Consider the following 11,420-nt stretch of genomic DNA (forward strand, 5'->3'; position numbering starts at 1 on the left):
AGTAAAAATTCATACAAATATATTTTTTTAAAATTTGGACCAAAAATAAATTTTTTCACTATTGCTATGTTGTTTTATAGTGCACTACAGTATTCCCAATAGTTATGAATAGTAATTTGACCATTGTAAACAATAAATTCAACCATATTTAAATAGTATTTTTTAAAATATTTATAAATAATCTCAATCTCATTTTGGAGATCAATTTATTACACATATTGTACATCTAAAGCACTCACGAGCTCCCAAATGCTCTCAAGCCAAAAGTTCAAGTAACTCGAGGCTCTTGAAACTACATTACACATCCATCAAAGAGTCGCAAGGCAAGTGGAGAAAAAGATATCGCAAAGATAAATTTGATTTTCTCCATTCAAACCAAGGTCATTTATTTATTTAATTATTTTTTATTGCCTTGTATTTTTGTGCTTAATTGTTTATTTATATGTGTCTAATTGTGGACAAATATTTGTAATCATTTAAAATTATTGTAGATTGTATTGGTTTTCTAATACCATTTAAAAATTTAGGTATATTTACTTTTCAAAGTGAGATAGGCATTGGTGTAGTGATTTCCTAGAATCGTTAAAAATGTACGTGTATTTAGTTTCCAAGATAAGCTAGGGAAAAAATTTTGGCGTTGGTGATTTTTTCAGAACCCGTTATAATCTAAGAATGTATCTAGTTTTCAATATGAAGTAGTGTAGAAACCTTAGTGAGATTAGTGAAATCCCAATAGTGGTTGAGATCTTGAGAGATTGGAGTAGATGTGTGAAGACATAAAATCATTATAAATTGACTTGTATCTCATTTATTTATTTTTACTATATTTTATGACTTGTAATTTATTAATCTCAAACTCATATATACATTTACAAAATTTTAATTAAATAAATTATAAAAAATTTTAATCACTCAATTCGCTTTCTTATTGAGTAGGCATACCTTAATGGACTAACAATTAAACCATAAAAAGTAACTTACAACAACCAAACAACAACAACAACATATCCAGCCTTTATTTCATTACGTGAAAAAAAGTAATTTACCTAGGAATAATAATTTTTATCTATTTATAGATAAAATTATTAGAAAGTGATAATAATCTGTAATATATTAGGATTAAAATTGTTACCGATATAAATTTATTTTAAAGTAACTATTTACACAATTATCGTGAAAACCCCTTACTTAGAAATCACTTTCTCAGGATTTATTGATCCTCTTTTTAACGGAGATTATCCACAAAGTCTCAAGAGAACCTCTTGATCAATCTCATTTTGGAGATCAATTTATTACACATATTGTACATCTAAAGCACTCACGAGCTCCCAAACGCTCTCAAGCCAAAAGTTCAAGTAACTCGAGGCTCTTGAAACTACATTACACATCCATCAAAGAGTCACAAGGCAAGTGGAGAAAAAGATATCGCAAAGATAAATTTGATTTTCTCCATTCAAATCAAGGTCATTTATTTATTTAATTATTTTTTATTGCCTTGTATTTTTGTGCTTAATTATTTATTTATATGTGTCTAATTGTGGACAAATATTTGTAATCATTTAAAATTATTATAGATTGTATTGGTTTTCTAATACCATTTAAAAATTTAGGTATATTTACTTTTCAAAGTGAGATAGGCATTGGTGTAGTGATTTCCTAGAATCGTTAAAAATGTACGTGTATTTAGTTTCCAAGATAAGTTAGGGAAAAATTTTTGGCATTGGTGATCTTTTCAGAACCCGTTATAATCTAAGAATGTATCTAGTTTTCAATATGAAGTAGTATAGAAACCTTAGTGAGATTAGTGGAATCCCAATAGTGGTTGAGATCTTGAGAGATTGGAGTAGATGTGTGAAGATATAAAATCATTATAAATTGACTTGTATCTCATTTATTTATTTTTACTATATCTTATGACTTGTAATTTATTAATCTCAAACTCATATATACATTTACAAAATTTTAATTTATTTAAAATTAAATAATAAAAATTTTTAATTAAATAAATTATCAAAAATTTTAATCACTCAATTCACTTTCTTATTGAGTAGGCATACCTTAATGGACTAACAATTAAACCATAAAAAGTAACTTACAACAACCAAACAACAACAACAACATATCCAGCCTTTATTTCATTACGTGAAAAAAAGTAATTTACCTAGGAATAATAATTTTTATCTATTTATAGATAAAATTATTAGAAAGTGATAATAATCTGTAATATATTAGGATTAAAATTGTTACCGATATAAATTTATTTTAAAGTAACTATTTACACAATTATCGTGAAAACCCCTTACTTAGAAATCACTTTCTCAGGATTTATTGATCCTCTTTTTAACGGAGATTATCCAGAGAGTCTCAAGAGAACCTCTTGATCAATCAATAGGGTCCCCCCAGGCTCCTTTTTGTCATTTCATGGTTTCATTTTCTTAACTTTTAAACTTTTTAAGTTTCGTAAATTAGGTTAACGGGGGAGGGGGGCCTCATTCATCCATATGCACATCAACATCAATCATGGGACGGAAGTGGGCTTAGACGTTTGTTGTCCAATCAAGTGCAAATCAAGTTAGTAACCTTTTGAAAGTGATGCTCTCATGAATTAACTTGTCTATCACATGGGGTGACAACTTTTACTCCAACCGACGGATATTCGATAATTTATTAAATGAATTCAAACTTCAATTTTATCTAATAAAATGGGTATGGGCCGGAAAGAAAAAAATTACCTAGATATATATTAGTAAGATGACATCTTCATATAATGCCATTAAATAAAAATATATATATTAATCTATAAGATTGTCAGTGATACCGAAAATAACTAGATTTGATTTCTCTTTATTAACCCCAACTTTGATGAAAATATAATTATAATTTATTTATTTTGTGTGTTAGGTAAAGCGGGAATCAAACTCCTATTTATAATAATAATAATGGTATCTGATTAAAACTCATTAAGAGTTTTATATATCTTTTAAACTAAATTAAATTTTTAAATAATTAATTATCTTATTAAATTCTTTAATTATCTCATCAAATATTTGATATTTAATTTGATTATCATGTCGATGAACACTATCATATCAAATAAAATATTTATTTTAATTATTATATAAGATTCAAGATAATTTTTATTTATTTATTTGATAAGATATTATTTTAATTATCATGTGAATCATAAGATAATTCTTACATTTTTCTACTTGACTTATATGATATTACTTTTATGATTTAGTAAAAATAACATAATGTACACAAAAATCATAGTTAAAATTTGCTTTACTTTGGATATAACATTATGTCATTATTAAGTTAAAATATTAATGTGAGTCATGACGATTGTATGTCAATTTTTTCTACACAGCCCATTCCATGTATCACAACACTAACTTTTCAACTTAATATAGCTTTTAATGAAGATAATTGTAACGATGCAACTTCAATATCTTTTTTATAAGACTATTCTTGTCAACATTACTCTAAAACAATTATATATGTATGTATACAAAAGGAAAACAAAAAACATGAGAAACATGTAAATGAACTCAAAATATCAAATGTATAAGCTTTAATAGAATCATAATACATTATTTCTAATGAAAGCCCAAAATACCCATTATTTTAACATGTTCATTAAATATTTTAGGCAACAATCCTTTTGTTATAAGAATTGCAATAATAAGATTAGTGCTAATATAGTCGATTAACACTTTTTGTTTCTAAACCTCTTTAATGGCTAGGTATTTTAATTTTCATATGTTTAGCATCCTTAAAATACTTATCATTTTTAGAGAAGAATATTGCTACAGAGTTAGTGTAATAAATTTTCAACGATTTGGTAATACTGGGGACAACCCAAAACCTTAAAATAAAATTCTGCAGCCATAAACCATGAATAATGATCTCAAAGCATGCTACGAAATCAGCTTTCACAGTGAATGCAACAATAACAAACTACTTTACACTTTTTTATGAAACTGCCCCTCCAATGTAATGCCCCGTTTTCCCACAACGTGCATTATCTCGAGATTTCAGGAATATTTTTTTTTATATCATATACACAACATAAGTCCCTCGATATACATACCCTCGTCATAATCATTTCCCGATAATCCCGATCGTACCTTCTTAGCATATCAAATTGAATAATTAATAGGCTAAGACAAGTAATATCAATCACATCAGCGGAAGCCAGATCGAAACCTCAATGATATATAACTGACAATTTCCTTTACAGATAATAACCGAATCGATGTTTCACATAAAAATATCAAAATATTACATAACCTCTGAACATCGTATTCATAGACAAAACCTATGAAAACTAATCATAGCAGCTACATCTCGATGACATTCTTTCCTTTGGCGCCACTGCATTCACCTGGAACGTTTGAATATTCCAGGGACATAGTCCAAATTAGATGCTGAATCATCTAAGTGAGGGTTCAAAAACATTTTCATGAATATATGCAAAATCATATATAAAACCGACAAGTCCCGACATGCACCAGCCTAAGAGAATCCCACATAGCACTTAACCCTAACCGGGGAAAATGCAATCTCTCTAAAGGCGACACGACCACTTCGGCCCATTGGCAAAACAATCCTGCTTAAGAGGGACAATTTCGACATATGAACCCGGGAAATCACCCAATTGTCATTGTTAGGCTTTACGCTCCAACTCAAAAGCATTCCAACGCAACCCTAGCCCCAAGAGTGTCACATCAGCACTACCCTCGGAATCGACGTCACCTCGGCATTAATGCTATTGCTCAAAGGAACCTGGGGTGGTGTCCACTCGCAGCTCCGCCACTTGAGCGAACAACCGGGGTGGTGTCCACTCTCAGCCCCGCCACTTGGGTCCCGTAGGGTGAAGTCCGTCTCAGCCCTGTCCCAAGTGGGTCACTTAGCATTAATCCTAGGTACGCATCCCGAGTGCTGTCACTCTGGGCTACGTCACAGGTTACCAACCCACGTCCCACATGGACGACACAAAACAAGCCAATGCCGAAAAATCATAACATGCATAAAATCAACATCTCAATGTATGCAATTTACCGTACGAAATTCAATGAATGTGTAAATAATTGTTTGGACAACCATAATAAACCAAGCCATAGGGATGAACATTCACAGTAAACCATTCACATGTCACTCAAGGTCCTTTCGGGTAGAACCACTCACAAGTTAAAACAAAGTTGGGGGCGAACACTCACCTTGACGGATTCGAACTGCCTTGATCCTCGTGCACAACCTTGTTATGCGTGCCAAATCACAGACACTTGAATTTACAGTCAACCTTGAACCACAACACTTCCTAAGCACCATAATTAATAAAGGAAACATTAAAATCCATTTTCCTCAATTATTTCACAATTTTCTCTATTTTCTCCCATTTTTCACCTCGATAATTCCAAAATAATTATTTTCTCAACTATTTTTTCAAATATTTCAACACCATAATTCTTAAAATAATTAATTAAAAATACTGGAGTTGAAATTACCAGAATACCCTTGCTCACACGCCCTCACGCGCTTGGCGAGTGGCTGGACAATTTGGGTTGGCGCGTGGCAGTCACACGCCATCGTCTTCAACCTCTAGCCGGCCGCCGGAGGTTGCTCTGATCACCACGAAACTGGTACCCTCCGAAAGCCCTTGCAAAGTCAATCACAAACCCACCAAAATCAGGCCGAAAGACCACCGGAAAATGGCCTGAATGGCCAGTTGCAGGCGGCGGAAGGCGGTCCGCCTCTAACCCTCGGCCGAGCTCGATCGGCCACCAAACCCGCTCCAAAATGCCTTAAAATGATCCCAAAATGATCCTTGACTCCTAGAGATCAAAAGCCCTCTATCCAAGCTCCAAGAATCATCCAAAAACGAGGTCGATTTTGTGCTTCATTCTCGGCCGAAACCCTTGGCTATTTATAACCAAATCCGACCCCCACGTGGCCGATTTCCGGCCAAGGCTTCTTCCCCACGCCTCCTAGACCACCCTAGGCCACTCCCTGATGACCCTAGGCTGCCCAAATTGCCAGAATTTCAGGCCAAAATCTCGGCCAGATCTGCCATGTGCGTCCAACTTTATGAAAATTGCAGTTTAGCCCCTTAGGATTTCTCTTTTGCATTTTGGCCCTTATCCTCAAGCCTCTGATCTTTCTAACACCCTCACTAAGACCCTCAAGATTAGTACTTCTCATTTCTCCTTTGAAATTTTTGAAAATTTATCGTTTTGACCTCCCTCGGGTAATTTTAGAAAATTACACTTAGGCTCGATTGATTTATTTGACCTTAAATCTACTCGATTCAACCTGAAGCCACTTAAGGGTTGTTTTATACATCGAATACTAGTCCTTGACACTCTCCGTTGACTTTTTGGACGTCGTTTACAGCAATTCGGTAATACGACCTAATTGACAGCTGTATTTTTGCTGTACCGAAAACTGTTCCAGATCTCATTTCTTTTATCACTAAAAATCATAATTTTAATTGCTCGTTGATACTATACCATTTTCCTTGGCTATCTAGGGTCCGAGGTACTCCCTCTGATTAATTCGGTCGTCCAAAGCTGTGTTAGTGTGCCCTATAGTCTTATTTTCCCAAAATTCCAATTATGGCCTTTATCAAATATCATTTTTATCCTCAAAATTATTCTCGGGTGTTACATCCAATCAATAAGAATAGGTAGCCAAATGTAGAAATAATCAATAAGAATAGGTAGCCAAATGTAGAATTTCTAGTATGAACATATTTAGCAAAATCTAAATTTGAATATCCAATCACCTCAAAATGATCAAATCTTCTACAAGTGAGCATATAATATTTTGTTCCTTACAAGTATCTGAATACTTTCTTTACAGCTTTTCAATGATTAAGACCTAAATTACTTTGATACTTGTCCAAAAATTTGATAGCAAAACTAATATTTGGTCCGATGTAAGTATGATCATATATTAAACTTTCAACTACAAATACATAAGGAATATTTTTTATTTTCTTTCGTTCCAATTTATTTTTCAATCATTGCATAAGGCTACATTTATCCTCCTCTTGAATGCTAATACTGATATGAATAATATTGATGGAATACAAATACATGGACATTATACTCACTTGATTCATTGTTATCTCTAATTATTATTAGTTGAGTATTTTATTTTATTATTAAAATAAGAAATATTAATAGAGACATTAAAATATTACTTACTAAATAAAAATTTAAATTCATGATATTATTTTTCCTATTAATTGGTGAGACATAATTGACCAAATAATCTGGTCCCATTCATCTCGTTGCATGACTTTGCCAGTTGCCATGGGCCGTGGCTCGTCCCAATCTCACACATCACGTCACAAGAGAATTGCGAAGCCGTTTTTAAGTTTGGCCAGCTACGGTGCACCACATGTCAGCGCAGTTGCAGCTGCTGCTGCCGACTCCAACAATTACTTGTCCCATTTTAGTATTATATAAATAAATAAATTTCTTTATCTAGATATATATTGTTAACAGAAAATTAACACAATTCATTTATTAAACATCAAGATTAAAAAAAATATTAAATTATATATTTATATCTAAAAAAATCAATATCATTACGAAAAATTATTTTAATAATAATAATAATAATAATAAAAAGAATAAACAGTCAGTCTAAATATTATATATTTACCTTCCATAAATGGAACCGGCTGCACCTGATTCCTGCCCTAACGTGGCGACGGAGAATAAGAGGAAAAGGACGCATCACTACCTTCCAAACACTCCCACGACAACACAAAACCTACTCTCTTCTTCTCCTCTTCACCTTAAGGCCCCACACACCCACCCATCCATCCTCCCTCACCTTTCCTCTTTTTCTCTTTCATATGCTTTTCATTTTTTATATCAAAATTTATCGAATATTTGATTAATTAATTCAACAACTGTCCATTCACAAATTTAAGACATGTTCCGTCGTAAAGGTCAAGAGTGACAATTCTCGTGGCTTAATTATAAGTTGCTATTCCCCATCCAATTATATTTTATTTTAGATTTTGCAAGATGAATTTGAAAAATTAAGAAACAATATTAATTATACATAATAATTGTCTTATAAAATAAAGTGTTATCATTAGTACCCACAAAAAAAATAATGATTCTCAAGTATTTTTGCGCTAGCTATCAATGTTACCTACCGGCCTATTATCATCATGGAATCATCATCCATCTTCGCGTTTGAAACCTTAAATTTCTCAAAATGTAAATTAGAGTTCATAACTGAACCCGAGATCAATTTTAGCATTATTCCAAACTTCATCTTCATTTCAAGTTGTCTAAAGAAATATATATATATATATATATAACTAAATTACAGATACTAAACACTGTCTTTAAAACTTTTTAATTTTTAACTTACAGAGCCTCGAATAAAGAAATGAGCAAGGAGTGATGATGGGGTGAGCTATACCGAAAAGACAAAACAAAAGGGGAGCCTGTTTGTAAATGGGATTACGTGAGCTTGGAGCGTCACCTTTCACCACCAGACATAAATCAAGCCCTTCTCATTTTTCTGGTTTTGCCCTTCCTGTCTCTCTCCCATCGCTTGCGTTACTTGTCATTCCACTCTCCACTTCACACTCACAAGCTGATCTTCGTATGGGTTCTTCTTCTTCCGGTTGAATCGATTCGAAAGGAGGCCATCATTTTCCTTGAATAGCTCCTGAATCTCGCACACTAGGAAAGTAAGAACCAAACACAACAGCTTTCTCAATCAGATTTCTCCGAACAAAGGAAAAAAAAGGGGAGAAAAAGTAGATTCATAGCGGTCTTCTTTTACTCTCCCCAAGTTCCAAGTATTTTCTCCGCTCTTTTCCCTTCCTTTCCTCCGCTGCAGCCTTCTGTAATATATAAATTTATGTATCTACATGTGTATATGTGCTTCAGACCATACACGTGAGGATATGAGAATCTGACCGTTTTCAATAGATTGAAGAGTTATACGTACGCGGTGAATGAGCAGGAGAATGGAGAAATTGGCTCCGCGTTTGATGATTTGCGCTTTCTTTTTCTTGCTCGTTGATCCGTCAATCGCCGGTTTGCTCGCCGAACCGGCACAACCTCTGAAACCGGGAGAATATTCTTCTCCGAACACAGTCCCGGCATTTCCCGTCCAGACCGAGACGCCGACGTGCCGGCTAGACCTATCGGCGGAGCTCTTCGGCGGCGTGAAGGACGCCTGTGGCCAGAACCTTGACAGGAGCCGCTGCTGCCCCGTGCTGGCGGCATGGCTGTTCGCGGCTCACGCTCGCACGGCGCTCCAGGTCCCGGCGGCTTCTCCGCCGGCTTCCTCCGAGCTGCCGATGATGCCGGACGATTCGCAGAAGTGCGTCAACTCGCTCCAGACCTCGCTGCAGGGCCGCAACATCCACATTGCCCAGCCAAATGCTTCTTGCGACACCGTGCTCTGCTTCTGCGGCATCCGGCTCCACCAGATCACGTCCTTAAGCTGCCCCGCAGCCTTCAACGTCACCGCTCATCGGAATGCGACGCCGACAGCCGCCGTCAGGAATCTCGAGCGTAATTGCCGGAACTCGTCCTACGCCGGATGTACAAAATGCCTCGGAGCTTTACAGAAGGTAAAAAAGCTTTAACTTAATTTACGAAAACGCCCTTCCCCAATCTTTCCTTTTTCTAAACTTGCGCATTCTTTAACGGATTTTAAATCAGTTTATAAATAAGTTGCCGGTGATTCAGGATTTTTCGTTTAAATCTCACAGCTATTTGCACCAATTCATTAGATGACTGAATTTTGTAGGTTTTACTTTTATTAGCCTTTTGAACTAAAATTCCATTAATTTCTGCTCATTTATTAAACCAAGCTAAAATTTTCAACGAAATAATCGTGAGCATGGGCGTTATAGTAAATTCGTTTGCGATCATTTGCCTGGCGACAGAGGCACTTGCACGCGACGTCACGTCAAGGGCCTAATTGTCCCGTCGGTCGGCTTCCGGAAAAGCCGACCGACGTCGGTAAAATGACGTTTTTATACCCAAGAAAATGACCGCTTATCAGAAGGCAAGCAAGCAACCGATTCACTCTTCTTCCAAATAGCCTAAACTGCCCTTTGTGTAATTACAGCTGAAGAGCGGGGGCAAAAACGGAAGCGATGACGGGGACCGGGCGAACAAGATGTTCAACCGCGATTGCCAGCTCATGGGGCTGACGTGGCTGCTGGCTCGCAACAAGACGGCGTACATCCCCACCGTCTCGGCCGTTCTGCGCGCCCTCATGTACAGTGCGCACCCACCCCACCAGTCCAAGTGCAGCCCCGACCAGGAGAACATGCCACTAGCCGTCGACTCTCTCCAGTTCGAGAAGCCCGATGCGTCGTCATCTGCTGCTCCGTTCTGGTTTCCACTTTTGCCCCTCTTCACCGCCTCGCTTTCTTCCGTGTTACTGCTCCGCTTCGTATTTTGACAGCCGTCTGTCTGCGTCTCTTTCTGCATGAGCTTTGTCGGGTTCGTTCACGTGACGGCTGAACCTGAAGCTAGTCGACAAAGCCTGGTAAGCAACAATTCCGGAGCCTATTTTTGTCTTTCTGCTCGCCCCCGCTGTAAATTTCAGGGTGTCACATTTTTAGGCTTGCGCTTTGATATGCTTTGGACGAGTAAATCGCAAATCCCTTCCGCTTGCCTTTCCCTTCTAGGTTTTGATTACTGTGCCCACGTATTTTATTTTCTTTTTTCACCAAAAATGATATTTAATTTTACTCTTCAACAGCCTATTTTTGGACTACAAAGTATTATCCTATCCTAGCACTAGCACTAGAATTGAAAGGTTGTATGCGGATAAAAAATTGCTAAGCTGGAGAGTCGATTGGAACAAACCCACATGAAGATTCTTGAAATGCCGAAGCACAACTTTTTTCTCCATCAATAATTAGTCGAGTCTTCTTCCTCTCGTGGTGGTGCAGCTGTACCCAAGGTGGTCTTTGAATGGACCGCTGCACACTAACCCCTCTTAGAATGTGCATTTGAGCGATGGGACAATACCAGACAATACGACAATTTCGTGTCACCCTATGTGAAAACCTTGCCATTTCAGTTATTGAGAATTGCCCGTCACTTTGATTCGCAAGAGAGATTGGTAATATAAGTGTTTTGAGTTGGGTTCTCGGTTTTCAATGGGTGGTGATAGATCTGTATCGAGAAAGGTTAAAAAGCTTTGAGCCTTTGGGAGTACCGTGGAAACACGAGAAAGAGCAACTCCCAAGGGCTGCTGAGTATGTTGGTCGTCTTGTAGTTTTCCTAGGCAATTGATTCTCGATCATGTTTTAACTACACCAATAATGCAAGATAAAGACCCCAGATCTGAAACCTAATCAAATTGGATTAAAATAGGCATTATTTAGGCATTAAAAAAGTGAGTGTAACATG

The 11,420-nt window shown here is 36.2% G+C and overlaps 1 protein-coding gene across 1 annotated transcript; it reads left to right on the top strand.

Moving 5' to 3' along the window:
* Positions 1-8,486: 8,486 nt before the first annotated feature.
* LOC127792207 (uncharacterized GPI-anchored protein At4g28100) lies at positions 8,487-10,766 on the top strand. Its single transcript, XM_052322636.1, has 3 exons — positions 8,487-8,836; positions 8,928-9,619; positions 10,123-10,766. Exons 2-3 carry the CDS (start codon positions 8,996-8,998, stop codon positions 10,459-10,461), a joined length of 963 nt encoding a protein of 320 aa, XP_052178596.1. The 5' UTR covers positions 8,487-8,836; positions 8,928-8,995; the 3' UTR covers positions 10,462-10,766.
* Positions 10,767-11,420: the final 654 nt, after the last annotated feature.

This window comes from Diospyros lotus, chromosome 15 (genome assembly GCF_014633365.1).
Source record: "Diospyros lotus cultivar Yz01 chromosome 15, ASM1463336v1, whole genome shotgun sequence".
Taxonomy (NCBI): domain Eukaryota; kingdom Viridiplantae; phylum Streptophyta; class Magnoliopsida; order Ericales; family Ebenaceae; genus Diospyros; species Diospyros lotus.